Here is a 19,354-nt window from a genome sequence, read left to right as displayed (position 1 = left end):
TCACAGCAAAGGACAGGTAACGAGCAGGGAGAGGACGGGGAAGCATTATTACGTTTACTTACATATATGTGAAGCGTTCAAATAAGTCGGCAAAATGCCGGACAGCTTGGCTTCTTGGATCAGGATGTGGTTGAGTTCAATAAAGGACCGCAATATTTGGGAATCGGTGAGAGATAACTAGTACATTTTCAAATATTTTTAATAGTTGTAGTTTTTAAAGGGTTTTTAAAAGCGACGTAGTTGTTTGCTCAGTAGTGAAAACTACTGAGCAAACAACCCAAATAACAAACAATCCAAGCGCGCCTCTGATTCAAGAGTAAACCGGAAGTCGTTGTTGAGCCGCTAATTAGTAGAGTCAGGTGCGCCAAAGGCGAAATTAAAACCTACAGGACGGTAGATCTCCAGGAACAGGGTTGTATTACCATTGGTATACAGTGAGTGTGTCGTCACTATACCAGATTAGTGGGGAATCACGTCAGTATCACGACCAGAATAATTTTGTCAATAAAAAAACAATACTCTCACATCATTATAAAATAATTATAGAAAACATCAGAAAGGTAAAAACAACTCTTCACAAATTATGTTGTGGACTGTACATGGGACTGGTAAAATTATTTAATTCCCCTATTTGAATGACATCCAATAAATAGCATACACTACATGGCCAAAAGTATGTGGACACCTGACATCCAACATCTCATACAAAACGATAAGCAATCACATGGAGTTGGTCCACCCTGTGCTGCTATAACAACCCCCACTCTTCTGGGAAGGCTTTATACTAGATTTTGGAGCATTGCAGGGACTTGCTTCCATTCAGCCAAAAGAGCATTAGTGAAGTCGGGCCCTGATTGGGCGATTTGGCCTGGCTCACAGTTGCCTTTCCAATTGATCCCAAAGGTGTTGGATGGGGTTGAGGTCAGGGCTCTGTGCAGGCCAGTCAAGTTCTTCCACACCAATCTCAGCAAAAGCATTTCTATATGGACCTCGCTGTATGTCTGAGGGTATTGTCATGCTGAAATACGACAGGGCCTTCCCCAAATTGTTGCTGCAAAGTTGGAAGCACAGAATCGCCTGTAATGTCATTGTATTAAGAGTTGCCTTCACTGGAACTAAGGGGCCTAGCCCAAACAATGAAAAACAGCCACAGACCAAGGGGTATCCAGATACCTTTCGTCATATGGTGTACGTTAAACAATAATGATAATTAATTAATCTAATTTGACCATAGCTGATCGGATACAGCTAAGTCAATTTACCGTATCTTTCAACAAGCAGCCCCACTGCTGCAGCTACACTGGCTCACGCGGAGCTCGTTTCAGTCCTCGCGGTATTTGGAAATGAGTTCTCGCGAGCGGGACCCTTCTGGCAGGCAGCAGATGCAGAGCGATGAGGGCGGAAAAGGAGTTTATGACCGAAAGTGGGGAAAGAAAGAACGTCGACATACACTTCAGGGACCTTCCAAGGGACCAAGACAGCGTCACAACCAATTCTAAACCCAAAGAAGAGAAAAGAGAAGTTTTTACAAAGGTAAAGATGTGCATTTCCCCCTATCTGCGTGCGGGTTTATGGTGGTGAGGTCAGATCAGCACCACAGACAGCGAAATAGTGGTATTGCGTAAACACCACCGAGCAACTTGGAGCTCATAAGTAAAATGAACGTTTGCTTATGGGTTAGACATAAATGTAGTAGGCTATAATGAGATACAATATATTGCTTCAATCAGACAGTGGTCGCCGATTTCCTTAACACTTACTAGCGTTATTCAAGCAGGGAATAGCCTTAAGCTTTTTGCACAATTGCTAGCTAGTAATATGATCAGTTTGTGCATTAACTAGTCTTTTAGCCAGTGACGGTGATCAAACGCTGAAAAATAACATATTTTTTATTTGCTTGCTGTCCAGATAGGCCGTCTATATAATTGCATCTAACGAGCGTGAAAAGATCGTATGTCGTTTTATGGTTGCGTATTTAGCTACCCAGTGCAGCGATGTAACGCGTTAATCTATCACGTCACGTGGCGTTAATTCTGTGACAGCTAGGGTCCGTCGACGCTGTAACAGCTATCGCAGATTTCCCATACGCGATTTCTGCTGTGATTACACAGTTCGGAAAATTTTACCCGTGCAGTGTTGTGGCGTAGGTGGCATTGTAAATGACGTTTTGCACTAAGGCAGTTCTTATTATATTTGCACCCGCTCCTTACAGGTAGTTCTTCGGCGATTGCCACCCAGTCTGTCAAAGGACCAGTTGGAAGAACAAATCAGTCCTTTACCTGCTTTCGACTATTTCGAATTCTTCTCAGCCGATCAAAGGTAAAAACAAATCTGGTAAAGTTGGGCACGTTTGCTTTCCAGAGTGCAGTGCATCAATCCATAACTTTGCCCCTACTGAAATTATTTTAGTCGTAAACATATCGGGTGGATGAGTTCTGTTTATATAATCGTTCGCTACGCTACGTTTTTTCCCCAAATGGCGGGCACACAGGCTGCTACACAGAATACTGGTACTTAGCCCATATCGCTTAATTAGGCTACATAACCGGATATAAATTAATAGCATATAAAATGTTCGGGACTCAAGTCTCCTAGGAAAGGCACCTGTTAAGAATACTACTATAATAAAGTCTGTTACTATTGCAGGGTATTTAGCGAAAACGTTCTGGGTCTGAAGCTCATTGCATGGTGTTACATCAGCAGTACGTACATCTAAGCTTATTTCCCAAATAGTTTTTCCACACACGGAAACACGGGTGCGAGACGTGCGGATGCACGTATAAACCATCGAGATATACAATAACAAGAACGACATATAAATGCTGTTATTAAAATAGACCGCGATGTACATCTATATTTGCTGATACAGGTCTTTTTTTCCCCTTGCAGCCTTTATCCACACCTCTTCTCAAGAGCATACATTAATTTCAAAAACCCCGAAGATATTGTTCTCTTCAGAGACCGTTTCGATGGCTATGTGTTCATAGATAACAAAGGTACAGTAAACTTGATTTTTTCACATAAGGGGAGATAACATTAAACTGTAATTAGCTAAATGTTCAAGCAATTTTATGGGACCATATTTACATTAGAATTAGAATAAAATGGAATTGTTATATAAATATACTTATTGTGGTAAATAAAATGTATTGTTCTTTAAGATTATTCAGTCTAGTTTTCAGTGATAAAGTGTAATTGTCAGAGGCCAATTCCTCCTATAACCTATAAATAGCACGCACACTCATAATATGTTTTTATTCTTTACACAGGTCAGGAATATCCTGCCATTGTAGAATTTGCGCCATTTCAGAAAGTTTCTAAGAAGAAGCTGAAGAAGAAAGACACAAAGGCCGGAAGCATTGAGGAAGGTGCGGAATGTTTTTTCATGCTACGGAGCTGTGCTCCGTGTCTGTGCTTATATGACATCTCATTTAGGAATGGCAGCCAGTGGCATATCCCTGTGTTGAGTCCCTGTGCTGAGTTTCTGTGCTAAGTCACTGTGTTGAGTCTTTGTGCTGAGTCCCTGTGCTGAGTCCCTGTGTTGAGTCTCAGTTCTGAGTCCCTGTGTTGAGTATCTGTGCTAAGTCACTGTTCTGAGTCCCTGTGCTAAATCTCTGTGTTGAGTCTCAGTTCTGAGTCCCTGTGTTGAGTCTCTGTGCTAAGTCACTGTTCTGAGGCCCTGTTCTGAGTCTCAGTGCTGAGTCCCTGTGTTGAGTCTCAGTGCTGAGGCCCTGTTCTGAGTCTCAGTGCTGAGTCCCTGTGTTGAGTCTCAGTGCTGAGGCCCTGTTGTGAGTCTCAGTGCTGAGGCCCTGTTGTGAGTCTCAGTGCTGAGTCCCTGTTCTGAGTTTCAGTGCTGAGGCCCTGTGTTGAGTCTCAGTGCTGAGGCCCTGTTCTGAGTCTCAGTGCTGAGGCCCTGTTCTGAGGCCCTCCTGTCGGTCTGACCCACAGATCCGGAGTACAGGCGGTTTTTGGAAAACTACTGCTGTGATGAGGAGAAGGTGACGGCAAACCCTGAAACACTGCTGGGAGAGATCGAGGCCAAGACCAGGGAGCTCATAGGTACTCTGTGTGTGTGCGTGTGTGTGCGTGTGTGTGTTTCTGTATGTGTGCGGGTGTGTCTGTGTGTGTGTGCGTGCGTGTGTGTGTGTGCGAGCGGGTGTGTGTGTCTGTATGTGTGCGGGGGTGTCTGTGTGTGTGTGCGTGTGTGTGTGCGTGCGTGTGTGTGTGTGTGAGCGGGTGTGTCTGTGTGTGCATGTGTGTGTGTGTGTGTGTACCTCTCATGACATCACTATATTCACGTGTGTGCTGCGTTTGTTCTTATAGCCAAGAGGACAACGCCGCTTCTAGAGTACATCAAGAACAAGAAGCTTGAGAAGCAGGTAGGAGCCTGATGACTCTATAGAGAGCTAAATACACACCTGAGAAACAGGGCTTGTCACAGGTGCACAGGGGAAACACAAACTGAAGTGAATAAAGAGAACTCCTGCACACTGTGCCAAAAAAACATGTATTGAGTACAATGCTTCGGTCACAGAGACCTTCATCAGCCATGATGACGCCAGTATTAAAAATCATAAAATGTGTGTCAGTGCTGAAGATTACAGCTGCGATGTGAAAATGTCCGAGAACACGAGTGTTTTGGTTCTGATACCATGGGACTGTGGGGGGGGGGGGGGGGGGGGGGGGGGCGAGGGTGCCCGGATAGGGGCTGACCTTCCCACGATGCACCGCTGCAGAGAATCCGGGAGGAGAAACGGGAGGAGAGGAGGCGCAGGGAGCTGGAGAAGAAGCGACAGAGAGAGGAGGAGAAGAGGAAGCGCAGGGAGGAGGAGAGAAGAAAGCGCAAGGAGGCCGAGAAGCAGAAGAAACTGGCAGAAAAGGAAATTAAGTTCAAGGTCTGTCCTCATTTCTGTTTTTTTTCTGACACGCCTGTGCCAAAAATAACTTGTTTGTTCCGCTTTTAAAACGCGTTGTGGTACGAATGCTGTTCATTCCACAGTACTAAATCATTGGTTATGTTATTGGTTTTGTCTGAGCTAAAATCCTTTGTACGTGCTGAAGGTCTCAGTGAATCAGGCCCCAAGCGTAATATTCCTCAGTCAGATTTTATAACGAGGGAAATCTATTTGATCTTTGCTTTAGCTCCTGAAGAAGTGTGACCGAGACGAAGATGGGGATTCGGACAGACTGAAGGACAGAGCGGACGGTGGAGAGTCGGACAGAAGCAAACTGGACAAACCCTCTGGGCATCTGAAGACAAAACACCTGGACAAGGAAGCGAAAGACAAGTAAGAACAGTGCACAGTGACAGCATGAAGCCCAAGTGTGTGTGTGTGTGTGTGCATCTGTGTGCTTCTGTGTGTGTGTGTGTGTGTGTGTGTGTTTGCATGTGTGTGTGTGTGTGTGTGCATCTGTGTGCTTCTATGTGTGTGTGTGTATATGTGTGTGCGTGCGCATGTATGTGTGTGCATCTGTGTGCTTCTATGTGTGTGTGTGTGTGTATGTGTGTGTGCGTGCGCATGTATGTGTGTGTGTGTCTGCGTGTGTGTGTGTGTGTGTGTGTACATGTGTGTGTGCATGTGTGTGTGTGTCTGCGTGTGTGTGTGTGTGCGTGTGTGTATGTGTGTGTGTGTGCATGTGTGTGTGTGTCTGCGTGTGTGTGTGTGTGTGTACATGTGTGTGTGCATATGTATGTGCAATCTCTGTCCTGCTTCTGAGTGAGGGTGTGGCAGTAAAGCGGCGCTCTGTCTCCCCCTAGAGGCCAGGCGGAGAGTGACAGAGAGCAGAGGGAGCAGGGGCGGCGGCCGCGGGAGAAGGAGGCGGGCGGGGAGCGGCACCGCGGGCGCGAGGAGGCGCGGCGGCGCCACCGGCACCACTACGAGCTGGACAAGTTCACGCGCCGCAAGGAGGAGACCAAGTGGGGCAAAGGGTACTGCCAGGACCGGGCCAAGAAGGACGGGCACCCGCACCACGGCTACGGGCACTGCCCCAGCGCGGGCGACAAGGCGGGCAAGGACGGGCGCGAAGACGCGGGCAGCAGGAAGGAGCGCATCCGCAACAAGGTGAGCGGGAGGGAGGGAGGGAGGGAGGGGCGGCCACGCCCAGAACTCCCCTCAGTCCTGTTTGCCCGTTTAGCCTGGACAAACCAGAGGCTCTTCTCTGTGATGCGGGCACACAGAACCATTCTAAAAACTCAAACCAGCTAGCCTCACTCAGTTTGACACTATTTGGTCGCTACGGTGAACTCGGTGGTTGCTACGGCAGCACTGGGCTGACCTTTGACCCCGGGCATACGTCTCTGAGCCCTGAGCCGCTGACAGTCTGTGTTAGCGGCTCAGGAGAAAAGGGCCTCCCAGCCTGAGGGGCGGGACGGTTTAGGGAGCCGAAACACCGCTGGCCCCCCCAGCCCTCGCACCCGGGAGCTGGCGGGGGGCGGGTCCCGGCAGCAGGCTGGGAGGCTCAGTTCAGGCCCAGGACGTGTTGTTGACAGCCTGTCGGGGACAGCAGTCCCAAAATTCACAAAAAGCCGCTCCCATCTAGCATGGAGTGGGGAAACACAAATCTCTCCCTTTCTGGAAAGGATTGGACACCCCTGCTGTAATGTAATACATCCCTTATTGTCTGAATAGCACAGATTAAATCAGATGGATTATGGGTAATTGAAATCAGGTGAGCTCACGGCGTTTCTCTCTCCTCTCTCTTGTTTTTGGGACAGGACCGTCCCACGATGCAGCTGTACCAGCCGGGGGTGCGCAGCCGCTCCGGCGCGGGGTCGGGGGGCGCAGGCCCCGACTGCTTCGGCACCTCCCCTGAGTGGGGGGCGGAACCCAGGTTCGAGATCGCCATGGGAACCGGCTCGGAGAAGAGCGGGGACGAGTAGCCTCGGCCGGCGGCCGTCGTCGTCGCCCCCGGCAACCGAGCGGGAGCTGGTTCCGTCTCAGACAGAGCACAAAAAAAACCGTTTCGCCCGCGTTTCGTCCGTCCGTTACAAACGTCCGTCCGTTTCTCGCCTCGTGCTGCGAACAGACGCCGTGCGCACAGGCTGCCCCGTCAGCGAGCGACTCCGGACCGGATCTGGGCCGAATTCTGGCCCGGAGTCAGCGCTGCCGGGCCGGATCTGGGCCGAATTCTGGCCCGGAGTCAGCGCTGCCGGGTCGGACTCGGTGCAGATCCGGCCCAGAGTCGTTTGCCGTCTGGGGAGCTGTAACTAAGCTGTGTTAGAGCTTCATGACAGAAGCCACTGCCTGAGAATAGTTATATTTCTATACAGTACTAAAATATGTTTAGGCTTGGGGGATTTCAGAGTTTATGTCTGAATCGTGCTTTACTCTTAAACAAAGAAATCTGTTCACATGAAGCCAGAGGGTTTAAGGGAAGATTATTTAGAAATTTGTTGGCCCCAAGTCAGTGACATCGCTCTCTGTCCTTTTAAAGGCTATAAATGCATAAATGATGTGACTTTAAAGATGGAAGGGTTTGAGGATGAGGGGTAGGTGACAGGCACAGGTGATAATAATGTCTAAGCAATCTGATTTAAAAAAACAAGAAGCACCAGTTCTGCTTGAGTCGTTATAGACGGCTAAAGCTGATGGAAAATTTGTAGAAATCCTCCAAATCCTGACATCGTTTTATAAGAAATGCACTTATAGTAACATATTTTAACTGTGTCCCCCCATATGCCTGATCATTGATACGGAATACCTCGAGATCAAGAAATAAATATATTATTTTTCATATTTTCTAGTTAACCAGAGCAGATTCCCTTGGCTGGCAGATAATTTATAAATGAAATATATCACTCTTTATCATGAAGAATATATATATATTAAGCAGTGAATTGTCTGTTTAAAGTGTACGTAACCTATCTACATAGTAGAATATAGAACTTTTGAGATAACTTTATATTCCTGTGCATGATGCTCAGCAGTAATATTTCCTGTTCTTTTTCCCCACATCTTAAATATCCCACTATAATCTAATGAAGTGACATCATTTATTTTTTACAAACCATCTTGAGTTGTGTATTATTATGAAAAACATAATACTTTGAAACCTATGTGTATTTCTGTATTCGAGGAGCGTGATATATTTGTAGATCCAGTCTGAAATAGTATTTATCCGTGAGCCAAGAAGAACAAAACTGAGTATTCCTTTATCCTCAGAGGGAACAGTGAACAGAGTAGAGTTTAATACAAGTGAAAGTATTTTAATTTTATATACAGTGTGCATGATTTTCTACAAATTCGCGACATTTATAATTCAGTTGATGCCAGTGCTATAAAATGCACCCCTGTGTAAAACATGCCTTAGCTATTTACGTGCACATTGCAAATGCATATTGTTATATTTAAATGTTTAGTGTATAATTATCCTTCATTAACTTTCATTACAGAACTTTATTAGAAACACAATAATGTAAAAATGTTTGAGAGGTCAGTTATAGTGGCTAAAGCGAGTAACTAAACTGTGTGTATGTGGCTGATGTCCTCTGTATACATGGCAAAAAAATTAAGAAAATGAACATCATTATGTCATCTTTAAGCAGTAATAAATTCTGAGTGAACTGATCTCCATTTTAAATGAAAATACAAGTGTGATTCCTCATTGGTCATGCATTTTCTCTGCCTGGCGCACAGAGGGTAAGGTTTAATTTGTCCTGTGGCTGAGATATGTCTCGCAACTGTAACAGTGGGAGTTGACAAGCCCACAAGAAGACATTATTGGTAGCTCACTAGCATACAGCTAGATGTGAACTACATCTCCCACCATTCTCTGCAGATATTTGCCTCTGACTGAGCTACTGGGAATAAATCATAATAAATGGAGCTTGTCAGATTAGTGTCATTTTAAAGCATTTAAAATCCTCCCCTTTAAAAACTGAGAAATGTGTCCTTTTGGATGAAACAACACAAGTTCAGTACAACATTATGAAAAACAATAAGTTTTTATTTTTAAAAAGTCATTATTCATGCATACCACATAACATTCACATGCAAAAAAAACTAATTTTCCAGTGAGAGGTGATGTCAGAAGCACTCCAGTGACAATGCGCTATCCCACCATGCACTGTCTGCAACGTGAGGTCAAATGTAGATTTTCCACATTCAGCAGGTTGGTAGAAATACTGACCAGCCACAAGGTGGCGGCACAAACTATAGCACATGTTTTTTTTTTTTTTTGGTATATGGCTTCCTTTAAGTTATGTTTGGCAACATATTTGTCGTGGTAAATGATGCAAGAAAACCTCGTTGCACATTACTGAAGTTTAAACACTGTGTTTTGTGTGAAATAGTGAATATCACTCTTTCTCTGACCTAGAGGTTCTTTGACTTCTAAACTGGTTAATAGACAGGGGTACATGACAGGTTGGGAACTGTGGTGGTGGTGATTATTTAGCTAGATTCAAAAACAACTCAAAATCAATTCCCAATCCCCTCCCCCTCCCCCTCCCCTTCCCCCTTAATCGTAACATAACTTAGTCGCCATTAAATACTGTTATCAGCTACAAAACAAACAGCCCCAAAGCAGTGCCGTTCTCTAAAAAGTCCCATTCTCCTATTGCATGCTCTACCACTAATCTTCAGATTCCATTCCCTGATTTTAGAAAAACAAATATAGGTCATATTTTCATACATATAACTGAGACACGGCGCTCACTCAGACACGCCATTCCACCTCAGATCCAGCCCCCTACAGCCTTCAGACAATCACACATGCGATCTCTGATCTTAAACCGCTAAAGTTTTCACTGGTCCACACCTCTGGTTTCTTAGGTTAGCCTGTTGTTTTCCTACACCCACTCATTTCCCCTGCAGAACAGGAAACCCACTGCAAAACCATTAAACGATTCTTTTTTTAAAAACTGAGCTAGGCTCAGGACTATTTGTAATTAACGTGTATTGTATGAACACCTTGTCATACATGTTATGCTGTTCATTCTTTTTCCTGAATTAATAAATAATAAATTGAAATTAAACTTAAAACATCATTGAAACACAGTGGAAGGCAGTGCTATGGCTTGGGTATGTAATAAGGAGATACATTTTAAGGAAAACCTTTTTATTATATATATATATATAAAATGGGGTCTGCGATCTCTGATCTTAAACCGCTAAAGTTTTCACTGGTCCATACCTCTGGTTTCTTAGGTTAGCCTGTTGTTTTCCTACACCCACTCATTTCCCCTGCAGAACAGGAAACCCACTGCAAAACCATTAAACGATTCTTTTTTTAAAAACTGAGCTAGGCTCAGGACTATTTGTAATTAATGTGTATTGTATGAACACCTTGTCATACATGTTATGCTGTTCATTCTTTTTCCTGAATTAATAAATAATAAATTGAAATTAAACTTAAAACATCATTGAAACACAGTGGAGGGCAGTGCTATGGCTTGGGTATGTAATAAGGAGATACATTTTAAGGAAAACCTTTTTATTATATATATATATATAAAATGGGGTCTGCCACTTAAATAAAGACTAGAAATCTCTTTAAAACCCTTTCTTCTCAATACCTATAGCAATGGCATCACTTGAAATATTGAGCTGCATTTTCAATAAATATTTTGGAATTCTCTACATCAGGGCACAGTGTCGATATGTTAGAACAATGTTGAACATTAGCTCCCCAGTGGTGGAACGAACTCCCCGTCCCTCTCCGAACCTCCCCCTCACTATCCATCTTCCGCCGTGGCCTGAAGACTCATCTCTTCAGACTATACCTAGACTAACCACCACCACGCTGTATTTAAAAAAAAAAAAAAAACAACCCTTTTCCTGTCACTTGTTACATGTTGCCCCATCCCTGCACTTCTTGGTAATTTGTATTTGTCCTAATACTGTAGCTTATTCTTCTGCCTAGTCGGCTTTGCAGATGTTAGACCAGAATAGTGTTCATTGTTCTCGGCTAGAAATAGCTGTACAAAATAAGTAATTGTACCTTACTGAACCCGTGTTCAGCAGATGTCTACGATCATGAAATGCACTTTTTTGTACGTCGCTTTGGATAAAAGCGTCTGCCAAATGAATGTAATGTAATGTAATGTAATGAAACCAAGTTGTAACAATGTTTTAAAACAACGTAGCCACTGTACCCCAGAATATTGGTGTGCTTTGGTTGACACTTTACATAGATGTATACATTAGTGGATGGTTGTTTTTGATGAAACTAACATACAGTGAGTTCAGAATTATTGGCACCCTTGATAAATATGCACAAAAAATGCTAAAAAAAATTCTAAGCTAAAAAATAAAACAGTTATTGACATAAGCTTTATTTTCAACATGTGTAAACTAGTGTGTTTGATTAATGATTAATTGGAATCAACCAAAGTCTTAAATTTTTTAATTAAAAAAATATATTTTAAAAATTAAACTTTTAAAAAAAAATTATTCTTACTTTTGTTCTTAAAAAATGTTCCTACGAAAAAGCAATATGGGATTCATGACACTTGAAAGTGCAGACCTTTGTTTTTGTGCATGTCCCAGGTGTATGAGATGATGAATGCTGAGCGTTTGTAAATTTTATGCACAATCCTGTTAATGTGATTAGAAAAAAGAAACAGCCGGGAACAAATATAAATAAGAAAAAAATGATGAATGCTGAAATGTTCTTGGACACGTTCTTACACACAGTTTACGATCAAATGTGTTCATACGCATGTTTTGTGAATGAGGCCCAATGATCCCAAACACACTGCCAAATTAAGCAAGTGTTTCGGGTGCAAAGAGTGTACTGCTCTTTACCGGCCAAGTCAATCATCAGATCTGAATGCAAATGAACCTGTGGTTTCACTCACTGCAGACAAGACTGAAAGAAAAAGCCCCCGAAACAAACAGGAACTGCAGTACAGGTCTGGGAGAGCATCACCAGAGAAGATATCCGACACCATACCCCAAATATCCACAATGAGAAAAATATGCATTTCTACACCGTAATCCTACATCACCTTCCACACAGAGCTCTCCTTCGATAGCCGTCAGTGCAGAGTAGGCTCCTTCTGGTCCGGAGAGAATTCGGGCCATTGCTAATTGTGTGTAAAGTACAGCATTGCGCTACACTTCTTTTTACTGATATTTGTTAACATTTTTTTCAGTTCCTCAGGGGACCCGGCTGTGGGTTTCCTGGGTGTGGCAGAACCACTTCCTGCGTTGAGCAGCAGGGGTGCAAGTGGCCAGTACTGCTTTGAGAACATTCGGTCCTATATTTCATTTAGCAAAATAAGGGGTATTAGGGGAGTGGGAAACAGAGGGAATGGTGGGCGGCAGAGTGGTATAATGGGTAAGGAGCTGGTCTTGTAACCTAATGGTCATAGGTTCAATTCCCAGGTAGGACACTGCCATTGTACCTTTGACCAAGGTATAGGTATAGCAAGGCTTCAGTATACATCCAGCTGTATAAACGCAATGTAAAAAGTTGTGTAAGTTGCTAAATGCCTATAATGTAATGAATGGAGAAAGAGTGCAAGAACAATTGAATACAGTTTTGGTGGTGGGGGGATCTGTCGGGAGTAAATCAGTAGGTGAGGTCCAAAAGCTTCAGCTTTTAACGACAAAAAAACGGGATACCCTGCTGACTGAAACCCTCCCACCCTGGACGACACTCAGGAATAATGACACCATCCAGTGGGATCCCAGCCATTCGATTGGCATTCTGGACTGTGGAGAATGTCCAATCAAAGCAGTGCAGTGGCACAGAGCCCAGAAGCCCACAGTGCCTTATTCTGTATGGTACATTAACTCCAAGGTATCAAAAAACCAAACGAAACCACAGCCTGTACATTGGGCTGCTGCCTTACAGCAGTGCTGCGTTTGGTATCTACGGGTAAAGCGGTCTTGCTTTTCATTTGCTTCGGGGGTTGATATACAGGATACGCCCGGTTCTGGACATTGGTGATAACATACGCAGCTGCCTACGGGTTCGTCCATCCATGGAGGTGGGGTCCACAACTGCTAACTGTACTGGCACAGCAGAACATAACATCCTGTGATGCTTGTCCATTTTTTTTTTCAAACCACTAAAAGGTAAATCACCCAATTTACCGCCTAAAAGAGCAGCAATCTACAAATGCACAAAAATAAGAAGAAATTGACATACGCTATATGACCATTTATATTGGTCTGGGCCTGGTTTTCATGGTTTGGGCTCGGCCCCTGAGTTCCACTGAATTCTTAATGCAATGACAATACAGACAATTCTGTGCTTCCAACTTTGTGGCAAAAGTTTGGGGGAAGGCCCTTTCCAGTTTCAACATGACCATGGCCCTGGGCACACAGCGAGGTCCATATGGAAATGGTTTTGTCGAGATCGGTGTGGAATGACTTCACTGGCCTGCACAGAGCCCTGACCTCAAACCCATCCAACACCTTTGGGATCAGTTGGAAAGGCAACTGCGAGCCAGGCCTAATCGCCCAATCAGTGCCCGACCTCACTAATGCTCTTCTGGCTGAATGGAAGCAAATCCCTGCAGCAATGCTCCAACATCTAGCATAAAGCCTTCCCAGAAGAGTGGAGGTTGTTATAGCAGAAAAGGGTGGACCAACTCCATATTAATGCTCATAATGTCTGATCAGATGCCGGATGCCAGGTGTCCACATGGCCAAAAGTATGTCGTTTTCTATCATAAGCAACAGCTGTATATCTGTTAAAATATTTTATTTAAAACATGTTTTGGGTTTCGCACCCCTTTAAATGTGTCTCTCTCGCTTTCGTGGAGCACGGGAAAATCTGCATACAGCGAGAGAGCCCGCTAACCTTGTGGACACCGCCGCCACACATCTCGCCCAGCCCTCCGTGAGTGGGCTTATTCCGTCAAAAAAAAAAAAAAAAAAAACCCCAAAAACAAGTGCATAAATTCAAGAACAGTGACGCTTCGTTTCATATTTACGATATTAATGTACGAAGAGTGCGCTCTGTGTTCTTCCCCTCCCACTTTTCATGTTCCAGAAATAGGTGGAGAAGGTGAGCTCACGCTTCAGACCCCAGCCCTAGTCTCGCCTCAAGTTCCGGCGCTTTCCCACACTACCTACACAGCATGTTGAGTAGGCTACGCTTCAGACTGGACGTTTCATTACTTTTTATCATCGCATATGTTAACGCGTTGCCTGTGACAACGAAAGTCTAGGTGAGTACCCTGTTTGTAATGTGGACTTCACTTTAAAAGACAACACCAACAGTCATTGTCCGTGAGGTGAATAAGAGTTAAAAGTAAAAAAAAAAAAAAAATGTTCCGGTTGTCTATGAAATTTTGTGTGAGCAAATGTTTTCTTCAATATCGAACTTCTGGTTTAATAGTCGTAATAGGTATGCGAACACCTGCAATGACTTTATCACCTTTCACTGGTTCATGTCAAATGTTTTATCTTATTTGCTGTATTTCTCCTTTAACCATGTGCTCGGTGTGCTATGGGGAAGTTTGATGGCAGTTTGTACACGAGGAGGAAAAGTTCTATTTTCATTTCTGTGGTGAAATTTCCCCTGGTAATTTGTAAACTGTCACATGTGCTCAACTGCAACTGGTTTCGTGTTACTGGTTACTGAGGACCTATTTCTGACGCAGTACCTGGTTATTTAAAGGACATAAAATGTTTCACTTTTAAAGTCACACCTTAGGAGCCAAAAGGTATTTACATTAACAGTAAGCCAGTAGTGTCCATACGGCGCATGTTGGCACTGTTCACCTAACAGGAGAGAAATACACACAGAAATACAGCGAGCTCCATAAGGCTTGGGGCAGCTCGATTCAGCTTAGTACCCTAAAAACATAATAAGATTGTCCACTCGCACACCCACTGGCTCTAGGGGGTGGGTGGTAGGGGCAGGGAGAGAAGAGAGAGAAAGAGACAGAGAAGGAGAGAAATTAGACATGGGAGGGGGAGGGAGAGAATTTTTTTAAATGAAGAGAGCATAGTATAACATAGTAATAGTACAGTAGAGTAATAGTATTTAGTAGTTAATTTAATAGTTAATAAATATCATGTTACTGTTGTCATTTATGCTGTTAATGTTGTTGTGGCTTGTTTTATATATATACATATATATATATATATATATATATATATATACACTATACATATATACTGTGGTTGATGTTTGCTATCACTACACTTTGACAATATGTATTTTTGAATATGCCATTCCAATAAACCATTGGAATTTGAATGTGAAATATGAATTAGAAAGAGAGAGAGAGCGAGAGAGAGAGAGAGAGAGAGAGAGATTAGGCCAGCCATTCTATTCGTTCTGTATTCTGATAATAGCAGTGAAGAAATTCTCACGATTCTCAAAAGCAGAAGCATTCAAACAGGACTCTTCCCACATTTCTGCAACTCATTTTTCCTCATTGCGGTGTTCTTGGTGAAAGAAAGACTTGTGAAACATAAACATAAACCCTTTGAGCGAGTCTCTCTCTAGCGTCCACTGTGGAGTAAAATACATATTTTCGATCACGCAGTGTCCTGAGGCCTGTGGGGTGCGGTATCTGCCTGGAGAATCAGCATCTCCACATTCAGTTAACTGTTCGGAGCCCAAGGGCATTGTGGGCCAGTAACATTTATTTGGTGTTTTGGCATGTTCCATGGACCTTGCACCCTATAAATAAAGTACCACAACAACAACAAATGTGTCTTGGGATGGATTGGCGACCTGTTCAGGGTGTAATAATAATAATAATTATTATTATTATTATAACTATAATTATTATTATGACAACAACAATAACAACTTTTTTCATAATGCATTCTTTTACCTTTTTTCCATCGTGAAGTGAATATGGGTCCTAGTTAATGTTTGAATCAGACTGATCCAAAGGTGATCAGGTAGTGCCCTGCTTTGGTGTCATTAGCACTGTAGCATAGCTGCAGATATTATTTAATGATTTACATGGAAGATTGTGAAGATCAGTGACAGGACATAAATAACTGAGCATTAACGAATGTGGTCATGTTGAGTAAAAGGCATTTAATTTCAAATTTCTTTTTTTTTTTTTTTTTTTTTTTGGAGTATTTCATCACACATTTTTTTACAACTAGGTACACCAGTACCCCCCCCCCCCAAATTTACATCCCCAAAAGTCCCCCCCCGGTCAGCTCATTGAGATGTTGCCATGGTGAGGACGCAGGAGAGGGTGGAGAAGCTAGACTCATACAGACGTTACAAACAGCAGCAAAAACAGTGTCGGTTCAGGTCTTGCTCTTCAAAAACGCTTGGGCGATGTCTCTGTCCATGTGTGGCATGTTTTCATGAATGTTTCATTGTTTCTGCCCTCAGAATTCAGCCAGTCTGTGCGAACGCACTCGGCAGAAATGAACGTTTCCTCAGTCCCAGCTCCACTGGCCAACACCACCCTGGAGATGCTGGGCAGCCCCATCCTCACCCTGGCCCTGCCGCTCGTCTACCTGCTGGTGTTCGTCTTCAGCACGCCCTGCAACCTGATCTCCCTCTGGCTCCTCTGCCTGCACGCCGAGCGCAGGAACCCCACCGTGGTCTTCGCCATCAACCTGTCGCTCACCGACCTGCTCTACAGCGCCTTCCTGCCCTTCCAGGTGGCCTACCACCTCCGGGGCAACGACTGGCCGTTCGGCAGCGCGGCCTGCAGTGCGGTCACTGTGGTCTTCTACACCAACATGCACTGCTCCATCCTCACCACCTGCGCCATCAGCCTGGAGCGGTACTGCGGCATTGTGCGCCCGCTGGGCACCAGGCACTGGCGCACGCCCCGCAAAGCCGCCCTGGCCTGCCTGCTCATCTGGGCCTGCGTGCTGGCCGTCCACCTGCCCGTGCTCCACAACAACCTGGTCCTCAGGGTGGAGCAGCTCAACATCTCCACCTGCTTCGACGTCCTGCCCAGGGCCCTCTTCCCCCGGAAGGCGCTGGGGTACGTGTACTTCGGCACGACCCTCCTCCTGTTCACGGTGCTCCCCCTCGTCGTGCTGATCGGGTGCTACGTCGCCATCGTCCGAAAACTGTACGGGTCCCGCGACCTGGACACCCCGCAGCAGGCCAAAAGGCAGACCATGCGCCTCATCGTGGTGGTGGTGCTGTGTTTCACCTGCTGCTACCTGCCCACCCTCGTGCTCCACCTCCTGCACGCAATCTACACGACCATGGGCAAGAGCCTGTACGTCTACTACAAGCTTTCCCTGGGTGTCAACAGCCTCAACTGCTGCTTCGACCCCTTCATCTACTACTTCGCCTCCCGGGAGTTTCGGCAGAAGTTTCGCGCGAAGATCCCGTGCGTCGCTGGGGACCGGGAAGAAACCGTCACCTCGGACCCGGGGAACGCCTCCAAGGGGGTTTCGGGCCATACGGTGGCCCTGCTGAGACAATAAAACCGCAGCGCGTTTCCTTTTCCACTTCGTAGTCCTCACGCCAGAGAGACGCGGCGGCTCTGTAGAAACGAGAAGCGAGAGAACAGGGGGCCCCCGGCTGAAACGCGCTGAGCTGAAGGAAAATTCCCATCGAACGACTGACACAGCCCTGAAAGTAGGCCTGTGAAACATTCACTCCCACTGCTTTACAGTAACGTTCTCGATGTCAAATCAACGACTCCGATAAAGTACATTTGATTTTTTTATTGAACTCTGGGAGTTGGAACTGACACCAAACACGTCACTGTGGACACTGGTGTTGTTTTGCCACTTGAGTCATACATGCTAGCTTCTCAGCATCAGTGCTTCACACTTACACAGTGTAATTTAAGCTCACTGGTGAGGGAGCTTCTCACAGAATGCTAACACAGTGCTGTGCGGTTGTACTGTGTTCTCCGCCGCTGGATTTTCAGTGTCAAACTGAAGCGATGTGGTCACTAGTGTCTGAGGCCATACCTCGTCCTGTCAGATAAGGTAAGCCTAGCAAGGTACTCCATGAATGCAGGTGGGAGTATGCCAGGCCTGAGGGCTCTCTCGGGCTATGATATTGCAAAGGAACACATGGATGAGCCAAGTTATTCACCCTAACCTCCTCTTAGCAGCCCAGAAACTTCTGGCTATTGTCCTGCAAGAGAAAATGCCTCCTCAGCTGGACAGAACCACCTATATTAAGGGGGAGGAAATTTCTGAAATGAAAATTCTGACATTTGGGTTTAATGAATCACAGAGATAACAGGGTGGTTAGGTGATGTTCTGAATGGAAAACAAGTAAATTCCGTGTTTGCTCTATACAAAGACCACCATCAAACATTTTCCACAGCCAAGATTGTGTATCTTAGCTTGAAATTAGGCTTTTCAAACAACATTGTTGTAAGGTTTTCATAGCAAAGGTTCAAACAAATCTTCTATAATTGAATATTATATTATCAGTGATGCGGTCTTATTGTGCCTGGTCATCTGTCTAGACAACCGACAATTTTTTACAGGCAGCTAGCAAGGTGGATAGCTATCTAGCACAATCAGCTCGCTATCTTGGTTAGCCGTTATATCTTTTCTATTCTGAGAACCCTAACATACAACGTTTTTTTTTCCACTTCAATGTATCTTACAACATTTTGTCGCCGGACGTCCATTAGATGAACATTCTTGTAGCGTCCAATCACATCACAGTGTACCAAGCCAAAAAAAAAAAAAATAAAAAAAAAAGGCATATTCTTTTCACATGCATAAAGTCATAGAGACACAAGTTTCTGATCCACCCTGGGGGGAGTGAGAGCATCAAACCTTTTTTTTCTATAATGGTCAGAGGTAATATGGAACAATATAACATCTGCGATGGATGATTTTTCCACGGACCCTGTATACCGTGGTTGACTGTAAGGAACCATCTGCACTGAGGTGCAGTTGCAGTATTAGAGTACCCTTGTGGGCTGGGGCTTTTTGTGTTTTTATTTCCTTCCCCATACCCCCCCCCCCCCCCCGTTCGTATTCACTGGTTGCCGTTTCGCTTTGTTGCTACTGCAGCTCGTTGAAAGCAGAACTGCCACAGGAAGCAGGAAGCTGGTGACACACGAACACCCAGAATCCTGTGAAATTCTGCGCCAGGCACGCACCTCATCCCCGCATGAGACCCAACACAGGACCTGTGACCGACAGGAAGGAAGAACGGGCACTAAACTCTCACTTCTGCAGATTTATTTTTATTGTTTGTTATTGTTGTTGTACACAATTTAAAAAATTTTTTTTTTTTTACGACCGTTAGGTTCTTGATTCTTCTGGGTTACTGTGTGTGTTTACATTAAGCTCCTTTTTTTGTAAGATCATGTTTCCAACAACAGGTTGTACAAAATGAATAAATGAATAAATGAATAAATGAATAAATTAATAAATTAATAAATTAATAAATTAGCATGAGAGAAAGAGAGAGACAGGGCCCATTCCCAAACACACCCTCTGGACTCGAGGACTATGACTCGTGGGCATAA

The 19,354-nt window shown here is 44.5% G+C and overlaps 2 protein-coding genes across 4 annotated transcripts; both read left to right on the top strand.

Moving 5' to 3' along the window:
* Positions 1-1,348: 1,348 nt before the first annotated feature.
* upf3a (UPF3A regulator of nonsense mediated mRNA decay) lies at positions 1,349-8,586 on the top strand. The gene is made up of 10 exons (XM_035393234.1): positions 1,349-1,533; positions 2,213-2,319; positions 2,890-2,996; positions 3,270-3,368; positions 3,949-4,059; positions 4,324-4,379; positions 4,737-4,895; positions 5,143-5,288; positions 5,759-6,062; positions 6,716-8,586. The coding sequence occupies exons 1-10, from the start codon at positions 1,393-1,395 to the stop codon at positions 6,878-6,880; spliced, it is 1,395 nt and encodes a 464-aa protein (XP_035249125.1). The 5' UTR covers positions 1,349-1,392; the 3' UTR covers positions 6,881-8,586.
* A 5,145-nt stretch (positions 8,587-13,731) lies between these two features.
* Positions 13,732-19,121, top strand: LOC118213963 (P2Y purinoceptor 8-like). 3 transcript variants are annotated; one of them, XM_035393254.1, is made up of 3 exons: positions 13,732-13,794; positions 13,980-14,125; positions 16,270-18,575. In XM_035393254.1, the coding sequence occupies exon 3, from the start codon at positions 16,305-16,307 to the stop codon at positions 17,328-17,330; it is 1,026 nt and encodes a 341-aa protein (XP_035249145.1). In that variant the 5' UTR covers positions 13,732-13,794; positions 13,980-14,125; positions 16,270-16,304; the 3' UTR covers positions 17,331-18,575. The 3 variants fall into 3 exon arrangements, 2 of the variants coding, with proteins under 2 accessions (XP_035249145.1, XP_035249144.1); XR_004762557.1 differs by lacking the exon at positions 13,732-13,794 and adding an exon at positions 18,894-19,121 and having other exon boundaries at positions 13,874-14,125; positions 16,270-17,843; XM_035393253.1 differs by lacking the exon at positions 13,732-13,794 and having other exon boundaries at positions 13,874-14,125.
* The last annotated feature ends 233 nt before the right edge of the window (positions 19,122-19,354 follow it).

Source organism: Anguilla anguilla, chromosome 15, assembly GCF_013347855.1.
Source record: "Anguilla anguilla isolate fAngAng1 chromosome 15, fAngAng1.pri, whole genome shotgun sequence".
Lineage (NCBI taxonomy): Eukaryota > Metazoa > Chordata > Actinopteri > Anguilliformes > Anguillidae > Anguilla > Anguilla anguilla.
The sequence above is the reverse complement of the archived record's forward strand: the minus strand, read 5'-3'. Positions and strand labels throughout refer to the sequence as shown.

What these genes read in the sequence shown, in the direction of transcription:
- upf3a (XM_035393234.1), top strand. Translation starts at nt 1,393, where the DNA reads ATGAGGGCGGAAAAGGAGTTTATGACCGAAAGTGGGGAAAGAAAGAAC. An exon ending in TTCTTCTCAGCCGATCAAAG is followed by an intron (nt 2,320 to 2,889) that starts GTAAAAACAAAT and finishes TTCCCCTTGCAG; the next exon opens with CCTTTATCCACACCTCTTCT. An exon ending in AGGAGCGCATCCGCAACAAG is followed by an intron (nt 6,063 to 6,715) that starts GTGAGCGGGAGG and finishes TTTTTGGGACAG; the next exon opens with GACCGTCCCACGATGCAGCT.
- LOC118213963 (XM_035393254.1), top strand. Translation starts at nt 16,305, where the DNA reads ATGAACGTTTCCTCAGTCCCAGCTCCACTGGCCAACACCACCCTGGAG.